Source organism: Eptatretus burgeri, chromosome 2 (assembly GCF_056783735.1).
Source record: "Eptatretus burgeri isolate ZD-2024b chromosome 2, Ebu_testis_v1, whole genome shotgun sequence".
In the NCBI taxonomy this organism is placed as follows: Eukaryota; Metazoa; Chordata; class Myxini; order Myxiniformes; family Myxinidae; genus Eptatretus; species Eptatretus burgeri.
In genome coordinates, this window is record NC_140962.1 from 29,943,970 (window position 1) to 29,966,740 (window position 22,771).

At 42.9% G+C, this 22,771-nt stretch overlaps 1 protein-coding gene across 1 annotated transcript; it reads right to left on the minus strand.

The window, feature by feature from the left end:
- Positions 1-5,705: 5,705 nt before the first annotated feature.
- Positions 5,706-10,386, minus strand: LOC147031705 (intermediate filament protein ON3-like). Its single transcript, XM_085852428.1, has 8 exons — positions 10,069-10,386; positions 9,580-9,785; positions 9,398-9,458; positions 9,187-9,282; positions 8,926-9,090; positions 8,560-8,685; positions 7,060-7,280; positions 5,706-5,984 (listed from the first exon to the last, which is right to left on the minus strand). The coding sequence occupies exons 1-8, from the start codon at positions 10,333-10,335 to the stop codon at positions 5,918-5,920; spliced, it is 1,209 nt and encodes a 402-aa protein (XP_085708554.1). The 5' UTR covers positions 10,336-10,386; the 3' UTR covers positions 5,706-5,917.
- Positions 10,387-22,771: the final 12,385 nt, after the last annotated feature.

A 22,771-nucleotide genomic window follows, 5' to 3' on the forward strand; every position in this document is an offset into this window, starting at 1 on the left:
TAATTAATTGATTAATTGCAGAATTAAAATAAATAGTAATCGTAAAATAATAAATTTCTTAATAAATTGGCTAATAGCATACCGAAACCACCACTGTTTCATCCAAATGTGTAACTTTTGAAAATTTAGTAATTAATTGAAAAATTAAATAATTAATTGATTCATCAATTAATCATAAATACCCTTTATAGCCAAATCACTTGTTCACTGTAGTGTCGAATTATCAGCTTCCTCGCTCAAAAGGTGCCTATTGCCAGGATGAAATAGATATTGCCAGGATGAAAAATAAAATAAACAAGTAATTAATAAATTGATAATGATTATGTAATAAGTCAATTAATTGATTAATCAATAAATAAATAAACATTTTTTTGCGAAACCACATCTTCACTTTTGTCCCCCAATTTCAGCTTCCTATCTCAAAGGATGGCTGAGATATCACCTGCATAAACAAGAAATAAAATAATTAATTGATTATTTGATATATCAATTAAATTTAAAATACCCTTTATAGCCAAATCACTTGTTCACTGTTGTGTCCGAATATCAGCTATCCGAGCTGAAATCCGAATATCCGAATATCCGAGCTGAAAAGATGCCTGAGATATTGCCCAGATGAGAAAAAAATAAATAATTAATAAGTCGATAATAATTAAGTAATTCATCAATTAATTTAGTAATCAAAAAATAAAAAATAACAATTTTGCCAAACAACATCTTCACTTTTGTCCCCAAATTTCAGCTTCCAAGCTCAAAGGATGGCTGAGATATCGCCCGGAAAGCAAGAAAGAAAATAATCAATTAACTGATTAATCAATAAATCCAAAATGCTCTTTACAGCCAAATCACTTGGTTACTGTCATGTCCAAATATCAGCTTCCGAGCACAAAAGGTGCCTGAGATATTGCCAGGATGAGAAATAAAATAAATATGTAATTAATAAACCGATAATAATTATGTAATTAATCAATTAATTGATTAATCAAAAAATATAAAATACTTTTTCGCCAAAGCACATCTTCCCTTTCGTCCCCAAATTTCAGCTTCCGAGCTCAAAGGGTGACGGAGATATCGCCCGGACAAACAAATAAGAAAACAAGAAAACGGAGTGAAAACTGAGTACTCCCTTCCTTCAGCGCCTGGCGATGACGTCATATATGACCTGGATATGGAATTGGGAAGGAGCAGTGCACAATTAAGGAATGTGAGGAAACTGGAACTTCATAGAGTGCAACAAAAATAATTAATCAGTCCACAGGGGTCCTTTTTTTTCATCAATTGTGAACGCAGTTTGTTTGTTTTTTCACCTTTTTGTGTGATCTGCTTTCTTTCTCAAAGATAAATGTGAACATATTGTTACGGATTTTAGAATCCGGTCTGATGAATGCATCCACACATCCAGGTCCTCAGACAGTCATTTCCATAAATGCATGTTCAGATTAGCCCATCCCCATGCCTCATGGGATCTTACATGTGATGCGTTGAGAAGGGTAAAGCATAGATCCCCTCTCTTATGGGAAGCTTTTTTCTTTACGACAGACACGTTTACTACACATTTCTTTCATGAGCTCTGACACTCGCATTTTTTGGGAGCGCACGGGTCGTTATGGTAACTGCGCGCCAGTGGGGCGGGGTGAGCTTGGGGCGGGTTGAGCTTGGGACGGGCGGCACCCCGCGGAGACGGCCCGGAGATGTAAAAACGAGCGAGAGGTACGTTCTGTGGAGAAAAAGTCAGAAGAGAAAAAGTCAGAAGAGAAAAAGTGAGGAGAGAAAGGAGGGGAAAAAAGCGTTCAAAAGAAAAAAGTGTGAGGAGAAAAGCATGAGAAGAGAAAAAGTGTGAAGAGAAAAACGTGAGGAGAAAAATCAAATGGTGAGAGAAACGAGCAAGAAGCGGGTGTCGGACCAGCGCCGACGAAACAGTTCGTCCTTCCCAGTGCTTGGGCAAGCGAGCGTGTGGTGCGCGTGTGAGTGTGAGCCGCGCCGCCAACATGTGAAGCACGGGTCGATCACCAACAGCACCAGGGTCTAAACCCGCGATGGACGATCTCGGTGCCCTCCAGACTTCGACTGGCATTCAAGGCTGCCCCGTGAGAGGGTGCACGGCGAAGCTGGGTGCTGGTGACAGACGTGACACCCACGCACGCATTTCAGGACGTTTTCGCTTCACGGACGACTTTCTGGTGAGTGAGACGATTCTTCTCCCCCCTCCCCTCCCCCTGAATGATCTGCAGGGTTCCCTTATCTGTGTTTAGCTGTAAGTCAACCCCCGATAAGTAGCTGCTCTTTGTCTCTTTTCTGGCATTTTGATTGATTTTGCTTTGAAATTCATTCTTTATTTATCTCAGCAAATAAAGTTCTTTTTATTTATTTGTTTGATTATTAATAAATTATTGGTCGATTTCCAACCTGTCCGTGTTTGTCCTTTCCTTCTATTGGTCTAGCATTGTCTGAACCGAGATAGACTGGGGCGTAATTACCACAGATTTGACCAAAAATAGTCGGCACGCGCCAGTGGTTAAAACGCTTGGCTGCCCTAATTAAAATCTAATCGAGATAACATTGGTGCTTTGCCCAGGGCACACTCCCCACTCAGGTAACCAAGTGACCTCTCGTTAAACGGAATATTAGATGGTGGACACTAGAACTCGTGGTTGACTGAGTGGCGTTCGTGGTTCTAAAACAACCCACCGTACCACAACATTGTGAGCGGTAGCCCCAGGTCCGGCTCTACCGAGGACAACCGGGGATTAATCCCCCTGAGTGACAAGCTGGTGTCTCGGTACCCGTGGCCGCAACAATATTAATGTACAGTATACCGATAAGACATATATAAAAATGAAACGTTTAATTTTTTTTTTTTTACAGTTTCATCGATAAGTTTCCATGGTGATACCGCAGTTCAGTTCTCCGTGAGGATATCTCCGGAGTTAGGAAGGCAAAATAAATTGCAGGATTACAATGAGTGAAAAATGTTTTCAGTGGTAACAAAACAATGAATCACCACATCATGGCAGGATAGCTGAGAGGTATGCATGTTCGCTCTCTCTCTAAGCTGGCTAGCCTGGCTTTGAACCACAACCCAGCTATAAACTGTCATCCCAGTGTTTCACAGGAAGGGTGATTCATCAATGAGTGTATCGCCTCTTATATGGGTTTTAAACTGGATATCACATCTGCCAACCCCCCCCTCTCCTCTCCCCTTTCTCTCTCCCCTTTCTCTCCCCCCTCCTCTCTCTCTCTCTCTCTCTCTCTCTCTCTCTCTCTCTCTCTCTCTCTCTCTCTCTCTCTCTCTCTCTCTCTCTCTCTCTCTCTCTCTCTCTCTCTCTCTCTCTCTCTTTCTTTCCTCCCCTCTCTCTCCTCTCCCTCTCTCTCCTCTCCCTCTCTCGCCTCTCCCTCTCTCCTCTCCCTCTCTCTCTCTCCTCTCCCTCTTTCAACCCTCTCCCTCACTCTCTTTGGTTGACTGCCTGTCTGGACACAACTTTGAGGTTGTGGGTCCATTGATGTTGAATAATGTACCGATGTGGACCTGTGACCGGGGTTGTGGATCCGCTGTTTGGAGAGGTTCTGGGCTTAAAGAATCGAAACCTCGATGAAAAACGGTGCCCAGCTGATGATCTGGGCAGTTGGGTAATCGGTGAATTGCTTATAAGTTAAGGTTATAACTTCAAATATAATAGCTCTTGTAATTACTTACTAGTACATAATATATCTGTGTTTGTGTGTTTATATATGTGTGCTTGTATGTAAATGTATATGTATGTGTATATGTGTATGAATATGTATATGCATGAATGTCTGTGGATGTGTGGGGTGTTTTATATGTATATATGTATATATACGTGTGTGTGTGTGTGTGTGTGTGTGTGTGTGTGTGTGTGTGTGTGTGTGTGTGTGTGTGTGTGTGTGCGTGCATTGTTATGTCTGGCTTCCTTCTTGGGACTATGGTGCAGTAATTGGTCATTATTTTGATCACCCCTCCACCTCTACATCTCTATCTCTCTCTCTCTCTCTCTCTCTCTCTCTCTCTCTCTCTCTCTCTCTCTCTCTCTCTCTCTCTCTCTCTCTCTCTCTCTCTCTCTCTCTCTCTCTCTCTCTCTCTCTCTCTCTCTCTCTCACTCTCCCTCCCACCTTCTCCCTCCCTCTTCCTCTTTATCCAACCCTGACCCCTCTCTCTCACCCCGGCCTTCCACTCTTTCTCACACCCTCTCTCTCCCACCCTCTCCCTCGCTCTCCCACCCTCTCCCTCTCTCTTCCACCCGCCCTTAGTTAAGGAGACTGTTAAGGACTGACAATTTAGTTTTGAATTTAAAATGACTTCCCAAGAGTGTAGCATGTATGAATCTAATTTGGAGTGAGCCGACCGGAGGGGTGAAAAGGTTGCTGCATGTTTGAGCATCCATGCTTGCAGGCAGGCCTCTGCCAGGTAGATAGTGTGGGTTTAAAATATTCCAGCCCTGTATTATGTAGAACCCGATGGTTAAAATGAAGATGTTGCTGTTTAGGTGCATTTTATCACCCATCCCTTCATCTCCCCTAACACTGCCTTCCCTTCCCTGCCACTCACACTGCTTTCCCTTCCTCTCCCCGAACACTGCCTTCCCTTCCCTACCACTCACACCGCTTTCCCTTCCCCACCCCTCACACTGCTTTCCCTTCCCCGCCACTCACACTACTTTCCCTTCCCTGCCCCTCACACTACTTTCCCTTCCCCGCCCCTCACACTACTTTCCCATCCCTACCCCTCCCGTCTTGGCCTCCTCCTCTCCAACCCCATCCCCTCTCTATCCCCATGGACATCTCTGATCAGTCTCCGCGTGCTGTATTTCGTTTAATCCTGAACTATCCCCTCCCCCAAACCCTTTTCTCCACCAGCCCCACCACCAAACGCAAGTTGTGAACCCCTCGCCCCCTTCTCCCCTCAAATCTCCCTCCCAAACGCAAGTCCAGAACCCCCTCCCCTCACGCTTACCTCCTCCTAAACTCTCTCCCCCACCTACATTCCCACCCCTCACCTCACGGAGTGTATAGCGACATTTGGTGGTGTCGTTTTTTCCATCCCCCTCCTCGCTCCCCATCCCTCATCATTCCCCCATCCCTCCCCTCTCCCCATCCTCCTCTTCTTCTTCTTCTTCTTCTTCTTCTTCTTCTTCTTCAACTCCTACCCTCTCCCTCTCTCTCCTACCCTCTCCCTCTCTCTCTCTCTTCCACCCTCTCCCTCTCTCTCCCACCCTCTCCCTCTCTCTCCCACCCTCTCCCTCTCTCTCCCACCCTCTCCCTCTCTCTCCCACCCTCTCCCTCTTGGTTAAGACGACTGCAGCCAGTGGGCACACCAGACCATCAATAATTATTCCAACATTCTTCTGGAGTATTTGGCCCAAGTCTTTCACGAACTGGCTGACCAGGCCTGACATTGGACGAAGGTTAGGGCAGGAATACTAAAATATATAAATGTGGCTGATTTATTTCATTATTATTATTTTTTTTTACGTGATCCCTGGTTCTGTCAGTGTCCTCCTGGTTCTGTCGTACTTGAACTCAGACTTGCACTCTGTGTACTTGTATAATTATATTGAGTCACCTCAACCGCTGTTTGTAGCCTCATATTTAACTTAGTTTAAAACATCTTATGCATTGACTGTGTGAATTCTAAATATGTAATATATATGTATATATTTGTTTGAAAAAACAAAAAAACATTATCCATGCACAATGCAAGCAAACATTTATTGACAGAGCTTCAGAGAACATCAAGCATAAAGCACAAAGACGTTTGCTTCTTCAACAAAACCAGGTAACCAGTTTGACTTTACTCAGCAAAAGTGACATTGCTGGCAGCTGGAGTGACTGTTATTGTCTTAGTCTGGAAATGACATTCATGGAAAGCTGGCTGGCGTTGTTACTGACTGTTTCTGAGCATCTAAAACCTTCCGCAGGGGTCACAGGGCCTGCACGGCACGCCGCAGCCAGTGGGCACACAGGTAAGCCTGTAACAGATCAAACATTCGGTCATTAGAGCATGGCACACATCATGCAAAGCACAACGAAAGACCACACTAGTACAATATCAAAACCGGCTATAAAAATCCGAGAGACTACAATGTCTACCAAAGTGGTGTTCAATCATCACTCTGCAGATACACAATATCTGGATGTCTATCTCAGGTATGATTTTTCTGTATGGCAATTCTCATTGCAATTCGATGGTTTTATCGTCTTGGAATATATTGTAAAAACCTTCCAGATGTTTAAATTCCCTGAGTTGTATGTTTAACAATCGTTCATGCCATTTGTTATGATGTCCATTTTGTTGTTAAAGGTAGATCCAAACCACAACAGTTTACAAGTGTATTAGATTTGGGATGTCAACAGCAAGAAAATGTTGAAGGGAATGAAATTCAGTTTTGAAATTTATTGTTGATATCACTGGGGTCTAAACTGTAAAAAAAAAATAGGATGAAACTAGAACACGATGTATTTGTAATTAAAAGGTGATGCTTCTGTGAGAATACGGATAATTGTAACAATTGCGACAAATTGTTGTTTGAAGAAAAGAAATGTCGACAGAGAATAATGTGGTTTTGTCAGTCAGTAGTCATTAATTGACCATCAACCATGTGCTGGTGCCTTTTCGGTGTCCAGAAATCTATATATTACTAAAACTCTCATCTTGTATATATGTATGTATGTATGTTCCCAAAATACAGCTAAAAGGGGACATGATGGCACAAAAAATTTAGGGCCACCTTACTCACCATTCTCCTGCGGTGTGTAGTATCAAGTTTCGTTCAAATCGGGCAACGAAAAAATTATTTAAAAATCAATTCCCGATTCAGTCAAGTACTCTTCGGGAGAATTTGATCAAGGCAAACAACCTCGGCGGTATAGTTCGTTGTCACATTTTTTTTTCTTGAAATGATTTTTTTCATCAACCACTGTCACAAGAGGAACCCAACGGGTTCACACGTCCACTAGTGTGACTATAAAATCGACTGATACAGATTTATTTCTCAATTTCCTAAATTTCCATGGTTCCCAGGCAAATATGAATGTCACAATCACCTGCACTCCTCCCCCTCGAGGAGCTTCTTGTAGGTGGCGATCTCAACATCGAGAGCCAGCTTCACGTTCATGAGCTCTTGGTAGTCACGCACATGCTTGGCCATCTCTTGCTTGGCACTCTGCAACTCGTTCTCCAGACGAGCGATGGTCTCCCTACCTTGCAGCACAGACGCTTGGCCACGGGCCTCAGCATCCTGGATGGTGGCTTCAAGCTGGGAGCGCTGTAGGACAATGGCAGATGGCAATGGGTTTTTTGTATACAATATTGAGGCTCATGGAGGAGCAACAACATAGAACGGATCAGGACAAAACAGAACAAAAGGAACAGTGAAAATAGCGGGGAGGAACACACCAACAGCAGGAATGAGGGACAAAATAGAGTGAGACTTGGAGATATAAGGCATGTGGGGAAGCATGAGGGCTAAGGGAGGACACAAGGGTTGGACAAGATGGATGCAGGAACATATTCTCAGGAAAGAAAATCTGGAAACTCGAAAAGAAGTGGGGTTGGGGAGGGTTTAACAGAGATAGAAAAGATCATTGTTTTGGAAGGGGGATGATCTGAGATGGTGGTGAACTTGAAGCCGCGGAGGTAATAATGGGATTGAAGAGAATGCTGAAGTTGGTTTCACATGCATGAAAAAAGAGGAACAAATGAGCGGTAGCAAGCCGTGATTCTGGATTTTGGGAGTTTCACCAAACGGAGGTTGCTGTCAGACTGTATGTGTCCTGCAGAAAACCTGAGGGAGTTGTCAGGGGTGGGGTGAGCAATGCACGGAGAGAGTAGAGAGTGCAAGACTAGAAAGGAAGCAATGGAAGCTGACAGAGAAACTACAAACCTGTCCGCAATGTGAAAGTGATAGGCCCATCGACTCAACTTCAGCGTGCAATATTCCAGTGATCTATAAGTCCTTGGTTTCTACGGCATCAAGCTCAGTAAGCCATAAGGAATGAGGCAGTGGTGCCAGCCCAGAGAGGACAGCAGTATTCTATTAAATTATGGATGAAGCCCTTGTGTGAATAAGAGTTCAGTTCAGGTGTGCCAATTGAGGACTTTACAAGATGGAGGATGCCCGTCTCAGCTTTGAAAGCAAACTTTATGTGTGGTTTGCCGAAGAAAGTTCATGGCTGATAGTAATGCCACGTTTGAGTGACCGAACCTCTTCAAAAAGATTGTTGTGAAAGTAGATGGGGGCGTGGGGGTGGAGGGGGGGGGCGTGAGAGGCTGTCAGACAGTCGTTTCAAAGAGACAGAGTGAGAGTGTGAAGTTTGTAAAGATTGAAAGACATATTCCAAATGTTTAAACAGCTCATAATTCTGTCAAGGTCTACAGAGAGGGAAGAGGCTACTGCTTCTAATGTGTCTTTCCCTGATGACCACCCTTTTCCAAGGCGATCAACAAGAAAGAAATAAGGTGGAGATGAAGACGATTACTTCTGATATATAGAAAGACATTTGAAAGTTTATTGAAAGTGCAAATCGTGGGTCTTAATAGCGAACCTGACGAGCTTGAGTCTCGATCTCACATCTCAGCCTCTGGATGTTACGTGCAAGATCTGCAACCTCGTTCTTGGTGCAGCGCAATTCACAGCAATTCCTCTCTGAAGCCTCGTTGATGTCATCAAGCTGCGAAAGAGCATCAAGAAAAATATCTGCATTACACTGAATACACATGAATGATGCAGCAATATTAACAAAGGATTTTACATGGAACACCAGGTTTGCCACTTTGGGGCACCTCTCTTGCTCATCACCTGTTTAAATAGGATGGCCAGTGGGCAGCATCTGTTCAACACTGGATCATCTCAGACTTAAGCCATAAAAACTTTTGCAACAGAGCATTTTGAAACAATCCGAAAGACTCACCTTGCTCTTGTACCAGCACTCCACCTCCTGGCGGCTCCTGGCAGCTATGGCCTCATAGTTGCAACGAACCTCGGCGATCAGAGAGGTCAGGTCCAGGTTTGGTGCGACGTCCAACTCCACGGAAACGGACATGTCTCTGATACGCTCATGCATCTCCTGCAGCTCCTGTTAAAAGACCGAGTAGCATATTACAAATGAACCCCCGAACCCTGTGTACAATGTGCTCTCTCTCTCTCTTGACTTGGTGATGTTTTCCTTTACCTGTTCGAAGAGTGTCCTCAAGAATAGAACTTCGTCGTTCAACTGAGCGAGCCTGGTCTCGAGACGCACCTTCTCCAGATACTTACAGTCAACATCCTGTTGCCGAAACACGCATTATAAAAATTGTGAAAAGTTTTTTTTTGGAACATCTGGATTCGTTTGGAACTAAATGTGACCACTTTTCAGTTTGTTCGTACGATGAAATTATTACCTGCTTTAAGGCCCAGAACTCATTTTCGAGCTGAGTCCGCAGAGCTATCTCCTCCTCGTACCTGTTGGAAATCAACAGGAGATTTAATTGGAGCGAAGACAACGATGATTACTCCAGCGATGTTGCTCAATTTGTCTTCTCCATTGTATTTATTGATGTTCACAAATGTGAGATTCTCTTACTTGGACCTGTAGTCATTGGCCAAACTCTGCGTCTGGTTCATCTCAGTTTCGAGCCTCGGCCTGTCCTGCACCAGACACTCCAGCTGCTCCTTGAGGCGGTTGGCGAACTGCTCGAACATGCAGTCGAGCTTTGACGTGCAGGTCTTATTTTGCAGGCATTCCCATTGGGCCTCAAGAACCTTGTTCTGCTGTTCGAGGAAGCGGGTCTGCAAGGACAAACGTAGGCTCACTTTCCTACTTTATAAAATTGTATGACCAAAATCTTTACCTGCCTGTCTGGAATTACCTGTGAAGTGATCATCAAGCCCATTTGCTTCCCCCACAATATCTATTACCTGGAACAGTCAGCCTTTAGGCCCATTTTTTTTAAAAAAATGTAGTGTAAATCACATTCTGTCTTCAACTTCTCATTGGGAGTCAGATTAATGGTAAAACAAGTTCCTTTCCCTCATTGTGGAGAAATGAAGAAACTCTGTAAATTGTACTCACCTTGTCAATGAAGGAAGCGAAGCGGTCGTTCCCACACTTCATGCCCTCCTTCTCATTGGAACGCATGAACTGTCCAGAGCGGTCAATGTCGATGCAGGGAGCGGGACAGATGGGGTCCAGGTCCAGCGTCGGGATGCACACCGATGGTGGAGGGCAGGGATTGCAGCAGATTGGAGTAGGGCACGGTTTGGGGCATGGAATGCAGCATGGCATGCAGGGTTCCGGGCAAGGAGCCGGGCAGCATGGGTTGCAGGTATTGCAGGACATGATCGGTAGAATGAACGCGGATGCTGTTGGGTGGATGACTAATGTGAATGGTCTTTTCAAGGCAGATGGTCTCTGATTTCGGTGCTGCGCCTTTTATACACCCTGCAGCTACATAGCTGCGACATTTTAATGAACTCTAGAAAATTGCGGTAGTTTGGGAAATCATTTCGGGATTATGAATGAAAGCATTATCTACTCACGTGGAAACCATTTATTACAGGTTATCAAACTCACCTTGTGCTTTCTCTCAATTTATCTTCACCCTCATCATGAAATCCAAAAGTTTTTTTTTTTCATGGAACCATCCTGTCCATTGTCCATTGATTTGTTGTTGGAAACCACACCATCTGACCTATTTTGCTTTGTATGTGCTCCCGTTTTTGTTGTTGCCAAAAGATTTATCCATCTTCGTGTAAAGCCAAAACAACCCCGCCCTGTTTGGTGGATGGAAGAATTTCACGTTGTTTAAGGATTACTCGTGGGATCTTTTCATCCCCCCCCCCCCCCATTTCAGGTATGTACGCTTCATTTTTTTCTTTTATTTCAGCACTCTTTGCCGATTTGTGTTAAAATATTGTCATGAAATACCTTACCAACAACGATGCTTGAGTTATGAAGCTCATAGATGTTTTTGATACGTCATTATGTTTTTCCTTATTGCAAAATATTCATGCAACTCTAAAACACCTGGATGTAGAACTCAGTGGCGATTCCATAATGTATATGAATTACCTTCTTTTTTTTTACACGTTCTAAGTATCATGGAAGAGGACACACACAAATGAATGTTGACTTCTTACATGAGACAAAAATGCCTGTGACCTTGAAGAAAGTAAATTCAGGGAGCACTGGTAAAGCCAAATAATGATGGCATTTTCCTGTGTTTTAAAGGATTTTTTAGAAGATATCTCAGAAAACATGGGGTTTGTACGTACTCTATCCTACAAATGTTGATCCATGCTCTTTCCTTATCCACGCTCTATCCTCTAAATGCTGAGCATCAAGCAAGAAAGCGGGACATTTTAAAGTACTGTATTTGGTTTGACTTGGCCAGGTGAACTTCCACACTTAGAGGAGAGACATGGCAACCACGATGCCACTGAGAGTGGTATGTAATGAAAAATAATGCAATCAAAGTTTAGTTCAGTTCATAGAAAGTATTCCGGCTCGTTAAATAGACTGATGCTTTTTTGCGTTTTGGCAGATTCATAGTGATAAATATACCACACGAAATGTCAAGTGATGTGTACTTTAGCTTGATATGTTTTTAAATATAGTGTAAGGTGGGAAGATATCCTCCACCCCTCCCCAAAGAATAATCCTCCTCATTACTTTTGTTCGGTATACAAAACATTTCTTGCCTACTATGTCGTCAACCACAGAAGCCAGACGTTCAAAGAATCAAGATCGAGGAGGTTATAAGGTTTTACCAAGGAGATATTACTGTCAAAGACATCACATCACCAAGGATTGATATTAACGGATGCCCGGGGCACCTAATTTTAACGTTTGGCACCCAGATTTTATAAGTTGTTGGGTTTGGGATGCTCGGTCTGGCACCCTCAAAATCACCAAATGAACATCAATTTGACCCCAAATTTACAATTGCCATGATCGAAGTGACAAAGTTTTTGAAACCCGCTTCGTACAATGAAATATTGCCAAACTTAGAGGTATTATTAATAATTCTCAAATGCACTGCACTCACATGTGGTCTGTGGGAAGATGCAGCGAATTTGGAAATCCATGAACCAAGATGTGAAAACGATTGGTTGATTATGATTCACAATTTGATGATCACCTCTGAGCTCTATTCAAAGGAACGTATGTCGCACTACACATGTGGTTTAACCATTCCCAGGTAAATATGGCACAGTGTGAGGAAATTACTGATATGTGTATATATATATATATATATATATATATATATATATATATATATATATATATATATATATATATATATATATATATATATATATAGTGTGTGTGTAATGTAGAATGTGACTTCAAGTTTAGGCAACTCTCTCATGAACCCCATGCTCACAAATGCGTTGTTTGGGTTTCTCAAGACCGCATCGGGTATAAGGTGTTCCATAAACTCTCTAGTTCCGATTATAGTGAAGGAAGGAAGGGGACTTTTTTTTCAAGAAAAGGTCCCTTATCTGGCCTGAGACACAAGACTACGACTGTTTTCAGAAACCTTACACGACTGAAACCGATCAGTGATGAAAAAGGGATTGTAGTTTTGATTTTTATATGTTTGGGTGAAATATTGCAAACTGGCTGCGGTTACTGATGTGGAAACTGATCAGTGATGAAAAAGGGATTGTAGTTTTGATTTTTATATGTTTGGGTGAAATATTGCAAACTGGCTGCGGTTACTGATGTGGAACTCAGATAAAAAAAATAAAGTTCTGTTTTTACTGCGTGTTGTGGGAAATCTCTGCACTATTGCATGTTATAAGCAGAAAAATTCAAGCTCGTATTCTATCATCCCCCCTCATTCACCAAGAGCACTTTTCAATGATCAATGTATGCATAAATATCCTGTTTTTTTTTTTCAAAATCGATATCAAAGGAAATAAGTTTTACTGTTTTCTTTTCATTTCTGTTGTTTTATGGGGACTCAAAAAAAAATCAGCATGACATAAAAGTGAGTGCCTTAGTGCCACTCAGGCACCCTTAGATAATTATTGTGGTTTGTATATATATATATATATATATATATATATATATATATATATATATATATATATATATATATATATATATATATATATATATATATATATATATATATATATATATATATATATTAGATACAAGCCAGTTCAACAGCCAACCACACATGAAGACGCAATTAATTTTGGCCTTTAAAGACATAGTCGTAGTAGTGGAGTGAGATATAAATGTTTCATGATATTTTAAAATATACCTCAATATGCTTGTTGCTGTGTCTTGGACACTGTGGGATTTAATTTGTTGTCTCGGGGTATATCATTTGTTGACCTTTTAGAACTCCCAGTACTGCCTAAGTGTGCTGCAAATGCAGGTGAAATGAACTAAACAGCTTTGAATGAGAACCTGCATCCAAACAGCAAACAATAAGTGTTTCTCAAATTTGAGGATCTTACTAATCTGCTTAATGGTTTGTTTACTGTAAATGATAATTACTGTGCTTTATTCACAATGTACTTTATTCCGTGGCGTTTAATCGTGCGGCGTATGTTATCTTCACTGGGCTCGAGTTTGATGTGCATTAGTCTCTTTGCCATAATTTACTCCATTGCTGGATCAGTTCACTAGTTTATCATTTCCCCAGCATATATTTTTCAACATCATTTTTACCCCGCTCGCGAAGCGAAAGGCAGGGCGAAGTAATTGGTTCACGTTGTCCTTCAGACATCAGTCTATGTTCGAGGATGGAACAACTGAATTTCAATCGAATGTTGTATTTTGAACACTGTGGAACACGAATGGGAACATGAATCGGAACACGAACGTGCAGTTTAGCAGAACTTTCTCTCTGAATTTGGCAAAGTGTACAGAATCGGAATCTCGTCCCAATCATGCGTACGCCGATAGGAGTAAGGTAATTTTTTTAGTCTGTCTGTCTGCTTGGCAGTCAAACAAAATGGAAAATCATTCGAAACGGGAAACTTACTGTTTTTCGGGGATGTCATAAAGGACACAAACAACAGGCACAAATAACTAATTTAAAGTGCTAAATAATGGTGTTTAAGGGATGTTGCATCAAGGGTGGAAAACTTTCGAAAAAAGTTTTTTTTGTCTGAAGCCTTTGAAATCGATACAGTACTTTATTTCAATTGAATTATATACTTGAACACTGTAGAACACAAAATGTCTTTTTGGCATTTCTGAAAACCTCCAGTTTTGCAGTACTTGGACTTTTGCTGTACAGTACTTATCTTTTTCTTGGAGGTTAGTGGCAGGATTTGCACTGTACCAGGCGTAGTGTCGTACGCCTGTAATCCGGCTACTCGGAGGCTTGGGTTGGAGGATCGCTTGAGGACGGGCGCTCTGCGCCGGGCCGTGCTATGAGAGGGCCGTGCTATGAAAGAAAGGAAGGAGTGCAGCCCGGAATCATGGCGAAACCCAATCCTTATCCCTGTGTCGTAAGAGGTGACCAGGGTTGCATCAGGAAGGACATCTGGCGTAAAACCTGTGCCAAATCAGTATGCGGATCATAACGGATGATCCGCTGTGGCGTCCCCTAACGGGAGCAGCCGAAAGACGAAGAAGAAGTGGCAGGCTTTGCACGCTGCTGACGGTCAAACACTTTATTATGCAAAACACATTTAAAAAGTGCAAAGAAAACTGAACACCCACTCCATGGGAGTACCTCCTGTGTAGCTGCTCTTCGCAGGGCAGCTTACCGGATGACGGGATTGGGGCAAAGCCTTTGGGACCCCCATTCCTTGATGAGAGGAGGAAAAGCATGGGTCAACCAACCTTCCTGGGTCAGATTGCGGTGATGTGTGTCGGGGTGGTGCTGAGGTGTTGTCCACCAGACGGCGGTCTCCTCGGTTTAAGTTGAGGGGGTCCATTCAGGTGTTTGCCTGGAATGTCCTATCCCTAAGAGAGGATGACCACCTGATTCTGCTATCATTAGAGCTCCAGTATTTGAACTTCAGTTTGTACAGTAGGGTTGTAGACCGGATCGTGGTGAGATCATGGTGGGTGGTTACACCTCCTACTAGTCTGGTCGTCCTGATGGTTACCATGCCCAAGGAGTTGCTGCAACTGTGTTCAATAAGCTGACTCCCATGATAACTGAGGTAACACAAATCAACGAGCATATTTTGAGACTGAGGATTCCTCACTCCTTGGGTGTCATTTCCCTGGTCTCTGTATATGCTCTGAGTAAAGTGCTCACACTGTGAAGGACACATTTGATGCCGCATTCGAATCTGTAGTTGATTATTGCCTGAGGCGAGATACTCTTCTAGTCTTGGGCGATTTCAATGCATCAACTGGAACTGATCAGGATGGTTATGAGACATGTGTTGGTTCCCATGGGTCTGGAACTGTGAACCAGAATAGCACGAAGTTCCTTGACTTTGCAAGAAGTCGTGGACTTAGGTTAGGTGGTTCATGGTTTCAGCGCCCACAGACTCATCGTTGGTCTTGATATTCCAACGCTGGTGGTGTGGCAAAGGAGATTGACCATGTGCTTGTTGATGGTCACTGGAGGATGATCCAGAACAGCAGGATCTACCGGAGTGCTCAGTTCCTCAATAACGATGACAGGCTAATTGTAGCAACTCTGAAGTTGCAGCTTAAATCCAGGAGAATGATACCATCCCAGCCTAGGCTGGGTGTTGGCAAGCTCAATGATGAGAGGGTAGCGGAGGAGTTCACAAATATGCTGAGTGGGGATTTGGGGGTCTGTGTGTTTTGGGGAAACCTGAAGAGTTGTGGAGTGCCTTCAAGATGACAGGTGGATGGCTGGGAACCCACCATCAAGCGAAGAAGAACTTTGTCTTCCAAAGCACATTGGATACCATTGACCAGAGTCACAGGGCCAGGTTTAATGGCAGTGCTGAGCTGTTCAGGGAGTTGAGGCATAAAACTGAACATGCGTTGATTTTGAAAAAAGGAGGCCTACAGTATATGCAGCATACAGAAATGCCTGATGTTGGCTTAATCGTTAGGGTGGTGGGTTTGGGATCCTCGGGTCCTGAGTTCCAAATCCTACTCAGCTGTTGAATTAATACCAGGTGGGTTTGACTCTGCCTGTCATCCTTCCGAGGTCAGCAAAATGAGTGCCAGCTTGCTGGTATCCTGTGTCGGAGTGGTAACCCGTCCAGGATTGGTCCCAATAGCCCAGGAGACTGATTAGGTAGCACCAACGCTCTGCACAGAGCATGGTCCCAATGGATGGATGGAGTATACAGAACGGTTTTCATGCTGTTCTGATCCTGTTGGCATTTTGAAGAAATTAAATTTTGTATATTTTCTATTGTTTTTTGTGGAATCCTAAAACACTCCCTACACTCACGATGGAATTTGGTGAGGGATCATTTAATATTACCTTTCACATGGTTACAAAGGTTTAGGCACTAGAGAGCGATAAAAAAATCCAATCTTTTGTTTTTTTTATTTTCAAAACGTTTTATTTGCTACAGACACTCCCTGTCACTCACTGATGAACCTCTGGAAGTTTGATGAAGATCTATTTGGCCATCTCTGAGAACGATGGTGACAGTCATACAAATGGTTCTCTTTTTGTTGTGTGTATATATATATATATATATATATATATATATATATATATATATATATATATATATATATATATATATATATATATATATATATATATATATATTTTTTTTTACGGTTCTCAGAACCGTATGCATACAACATACAGGTGTCCCAACTCAGTTATTCCATTCGTATACGTGCAGATAGATCCCTTCCTTGTGTGTAGTGGGAAAGCACAGGGGTGCGTTGCGATGGGTTTTTAGTTCGATTAATAAATCATTTTCTCCGCTTTTATTTTACTTCCCCTTTTATTTGAACCATGGTACCTTCATCTCGCTTGCCTCGCACCCTCGCCTCGCTTACCACAATGTGACGAGCGCCTATCCAGAGACTCGTTTTCCGAATCAGAATCCTGACCTTCACTGTGGCAGTTCCATCTCGGATTCCACCTTCCCAGACCCGGACACGTGGTGTTGGCAGGCCTTGCCGGTCTCTGGCGAGACCCAGCCCAGGAAGGCGGACCGCATGAATGCCCGGTCCAATCAGGATGGACGATGACGTCGGCTTTGCCACAGCTCCACCCCCCCAACATCCATGATCTATAAAATACGAAGCAATCCTCAGAGTAGAGTGGTATGGGATGAAAAGGAGTTCGTGGTTGAATTTGAGAGAAAGAAAGGAAGGAGTTGGATTTGGAAGTGCTTAGTGCTTGGTTGGTTCGTGTTTGGTGGGTTTGTTGGTTGGTTTGGAAGGTCGAAGGAGGTTGCAGTAGAAGGATTGGAAGTGTGCAGTTGTTGAAGGGGTCATTGTTACGGAGTGTCTGCCCACGTCTCACCTCGGTGGCCCGCCTGTTGTGCTGGTCCACACACACCCGAACTCGAACGGATCTCTCGTCGGGTCCTGTCTGCTGCCCCGTTCCCACCTTGGACTCCACGTTCTCCACTCAAGCTCCTCCACGGACCCGAACTCCACACGGGCGGCTGTGGTCCGAACTGTACGACTGTTGTCTGGTAATACACCATGGAGCACTCCTTCCTCCGAAACTCTCAGGTACCGAGAACTGCAACCTCAACTCCCTCCCTTACTGGCTGCAAAAGGGTCCCCTGTTCTTTTCATTGGGTTTGTTTTGTCTGAGTGTGTGGAGCCTGTCTTTTAAGTAAAATTGTATAAGATCTTTGATTATTGTAATTCTTGCTTTGATTATTCTCGCGTAAGTCTGCTCTGCGTCCGCTTTGATAAGTTTCTGTATAATTGTCACACTACATCTCTCTCATCTTCCCCCTGCATAACATAACCAATAAACCTTGATCCTGTGCCACATGCTTTTCCTCACCTTTTTGTAAATAAATAATTGTTGAAATGTTCCCAGCTTGTTCTTGTCTTTTCCTCCATTGGTCCAGCATGGTTCGGATCTGAGTTTAGCCAGGTGTTTATTCCCGATAATCCATTCCTTCTAGCCGGTACGTCCTTGGCAGTTCCTCTCGGCTGCATCCGATCCGGAAAGGTAGTTGGCAGAGTTGGTAGTTGGTAGTTTGTACTCTGCCGTAGTCGGTAGAGTGATGCGGTTCGAGCAAGGCGTACTGAGGACGTGGTTCCCCAGTAGTCAAAACCACGTGGTTTAGGTAACTTGATTCTAGATAAGAGGACCCTGCACTGCGCGGTTGAGGTATTGGCGTCCACGGTTGGTTAAGTGACCCGCAGCATCACGGAATTATCCGTGAGCGACGGCCCACAATTCCGGGGAGTCTGGTGGGAATCGACGTAAATTCCCCCACCTAGTGGTCGTTCTCGCCGCCAGACCCCGGCCTGCAACAATATGTATACACACACATATATATGTATATATATATATATATATATATATATATATATATATATATATATATATATATATATGCACCTCTTTTTTTAAAGAAGAAGAAGGTGCTTCAAACCAAAAGTAAACTCGGTCGACTCCGCTAACTTGAGCAATAAGCAAGAGCTGACCCAATCTCGGGCAACGTTTCACCCGCTTCACTGCAGGCTTCCTCAGGCCAATGGACCCCGAGCCTCAGCACATGTCTGGTTTTGACTTCCGATATCACCGCTCATTTCTAGTCGTGTGCTGGTGCTCGAGGTCAAATGGAGGAGTGCTTTTTTATTTTATTTTACAAGTCTCAAGCAAAGTCAACATCAAATCCCATCCTCCATTGGCTGCTCTGCTCTTTTTTTTTCTTCTTTTTTTTTCAGTTACACGTGATCTGGTGTTGCATGTGTGTGTGCTTGTTACCCTCGCTGAAGGAGAGGGAATTGCATTTGGGTCCATTTGTTTGCCTATTTGTCTGCACAGAACTTTCGTGTTTTTCTCCGCACCTGCTTATTGGATTGAGACGAATCTTTCACCATTGGAGCGACTACTCATGCAGAATGTTTCAATGATTATTATGACATCATAGTTCGCATTGTGTGGCAGCCATATTGGAAAACGGAAAAACTTTGGACCTCTGTATCTCTGAAACCACACCAAGGAAATTTTTTTTAACTTGCCACATAGCAAGTACTCCTCATGGGGAATGAGTGTGATTTTTCATGACATAATAGGTGCCTTTCACTCTGACGTCATAATTGCATACGTAGAACACCACATCCGATCAGTATGAAAATCTTTGAGGGTCATCTTGGGATAAAATGGTCCAAAAAAATTATTTTTATGATGTCATCTGTCACGTGATTCGGCAGCCATATTGTTTTTTTTTTTTAAAAAACCTTCAAAAATCTTCTTCTCTGAAATGGCTGAACCAGACAGACATCACTGCCAGCATTTATAAAGTGGTAGTTCCAATTATGTCTCTTATTAATTACGTAACACACCAGGACACAAACGGCACACAAAATACAGTCCACAAAACTACACAAACACCACACACGCACCACACAAAACAAGTCCTGGTGAGGGGCTGCAATCTCTGAATGCCCTTTTTCTTGTGTTGTTTATGTGTTTCCGGGGCACGGACATGGCTGGTTTCGTATCCGGGTTGGACGTGATGTGGTGTGGGTTGTGTGATTGGTGGGGTTCCTATTGGGTGTTGTACACACGTGGATGTGATGTTTGGGATTGAGTGTTGTTGTTTTTTGCTCACCTTATCCAGCTGTTTGCACCATCCAGTTTTCACCATTTGCGTCAGAGGTGTGTATTGTGTGGGTATATCCACCATCTCCCTAGTTCGACCACCCTCCCGGCTCTTCACATGCCACGCTTCCAGTGTCAACCTGTGTCGTTTGGACATCTTGTCAAGGACACGGGGTCCCATCAAAGTCAAATTTGTGGTCAGATTACAGGCAATGATGTGCTATGGCTAACTGCGTCATCTTTTGAGCCTGATTGCTCCATCATGTTCATTTAGCCTTTGTTTTAAATTTCTTCCATTTTCACCAATGCAGAATTGGTCACAGTCTCTACATGATGAATGGTAAACGACTCCACATTTATCACCAGCTGATATTGTGTCCTTTAGTTTTGAAATGACATTACGGATGGTGCATCGAAGTTTGTCGGCTCCACCAATAAGTGCACTGCGTACTATCCTGCCAATCCTTTCGGAAAGGCCCAGGTAGTATGGCAGTACAGAGTGCCCAAGCTTGTCTGGTTCGTTCTGTTCTGTCCGATTTAGTTCTTTCAAGGTGGGGATTTGTACTCTTTGCTGTACACAGTTTTGAGCAGGACTCCTCTAACTAATCTGATTTCTTTAATTTCAACGACTTTGGAAGATGACACAGTCCATGCCCGAGCTGCCAAGGTCCATGCAACACTGTGTTTGTGGGTGATTGGGTTGCAGGAGTTAAAATCCAGTAATCTGCTGGTGTGGGTTGGTTTCCTGTGGACCAAAGTCTTTAGGGAGCCATCAGGCTTACGGTGATCCTCCACATCCAAAAACGCCAATATGCTTTATTTTTCAATTTCGATTGTGAAGTTAATCCCGGGGAATACCCAGCCAACTTGCCCCAGAAGGTGGTCCACCATGTCTGCATGCACAATGGCGAAGGTGTCATCCACGTACCTGTTGCAGTATTGTGGGAGCCAATCCTCACGACACTCAAGCAATCTTTTGTTCAAGCAATCAAGCTGGCCTGTCAGCGGTGATACGGTCATGCACCCGGCTACGGGAGAAGCCATTCTGGATGTTCAGCAAATTGAGGACTTGGATGAGCTGGATAAAACGCTTTGCCCAAAGATTTCCGAGTATCAAAAGAAATGCATGGTGAATATGCTCAGCAGAGCTCCAGGTATGTGCTCATATTTTTCATCACTTCAGGATTGTCTTGCTTTAATTTAATGTTTACTTCATTAATAAAGATTCCCAGACATGGAACTATTCTATTTCTGATAAGAAATTTCTCGATGCATTTGCATAGAATAGGCTAAGGATTCGTAAACTGGATTGACACAAAACACAGAAACAAAATTGTCACAAAACCGAAACAAAATTTTGTCTGAATCCGTGAAATAAGAATGGCGGAGGGGCATTCAGGCTACTGTGTACAGGGAAAGAAGATGAGGGTAAAGGGTGGTTTGCATGCTTCAAACTACTGTAAGTATAACCTGTTTGCTTGACTTCTATGCATTTGTTTGTTTGACATTGTTTGCTTGACTTCTATGCATTTATAAAACACTGGATGTAATGTGTTGAAAACTGGTAGTTGTAATTGGCGTGTGCACGATGAGGTTGTAGATGGTAGAAAATTAATAGCCCCGTGATTCAGGGTGGGGGGAGGATGCAAGTAATCTTAATGTAAATGTATATTGTCTTACACCACTCCAGGTGTGAGTGCTTATTACAAGACGAATGAAAATACCCCAATTCATTACAAGACATACCAAAATTCCCCAATTCTCTGCATCAAAACCATAGTTACACGATCTCTCCAAAAGGATCGGGAATTGAAAAATCCAATCCACTTCTCTGGATAGCTGCTGGAAGAGATGCAGTTCCTGAAATTCACATGGCCAGAGTTCCAGAGCTCCATGTAGAGTAAGCCCCCCTCCCCCCCACAACCCCCACTCTGCTGGGGCTCCTATCTCCCCTTGAAGCAGTCAAAAATAAGTTATTCCACACCATTGGACTTCCACACCACACCATTCTTCTTCTATACTAATGAATGTCAGTGTGTGTGTGTGTGTGTGTGTGTGTCTGTGTGTGTGTGTAAGTGTGTCTCTGCCATAACTCAAAAACCATGAAACCTAGCAGCGTGAAACTTTGCATGCAGATGAAGAAAACTTCAAGGAAGCACCTAACTGAAAATTGTGTGTTTGGGTTAATTAAAACACCCCTTTTGAAGATAATTGATGGCCTTATTTAATTATATCCTTTATCAGACGCATCCTCAGCCACCTCGCTCTCTGGGGTCTTAAGGCGTATCCTGGGGTCTGAAGCCACTATGTGTTTTTGGCCTGCTCAACCATGTCCTAACTTGGAACAGGCTGCAACGATTTCTTAACTATAAAAATTTTTTTTCACTTTACTCACTCATATTATTGAATGACTGTTCATCATAGCTATGTATTGCTGTATACATCGCTTTTGGAAATATTATAGTTTTCATATTAGGAGCTTGGAGCAATTTCATGCATGATATGATGCAATTTTCCACGATCTACTCTCGTGGACTAAGAAAAGTAACCCATCAAAATATTATTTCGGGTTTGAGGATCAGATATCTTCCGGACAAAATAAGTGTCGAAATCTGGAATGAAATCTGAAAATTTAAAGAAATAGTCTTCCAACTAAGCCTATGTAGCTATTTTATTGAAGCAAGCAAGGGTATGGTCGCTCCTTCTCCATATATACACAAGGAAATGTGAAATTTCCAAAGCATTAAACTCATCTTTTTCTATTGTTTGGAGAATTATATTGAGTGAACAAAAATTTTAGGAATGTGCCAAAATTAACCAGCTTCATTGAGCTACAGTATATGATTTAATGCCCTGTTCTTTGCACATCCCATGAGCCCTGGTGGCCTAAAGTGCAGCCCCTGATGTGCAGCCGATAATACACAAATGTGAAAATAGCCCATCTTAATCTGCCATAAATGCTATGAAATTGACCCAATGGTTTCGAATGAGTGTTACAATGCGAAGCATAAAAGTAATATAACTACATCAGGATATGGTTGCAGTGTACAAACAATTACAATTGCAACCCAGTTAACCACAACAAAGAAGAGTATG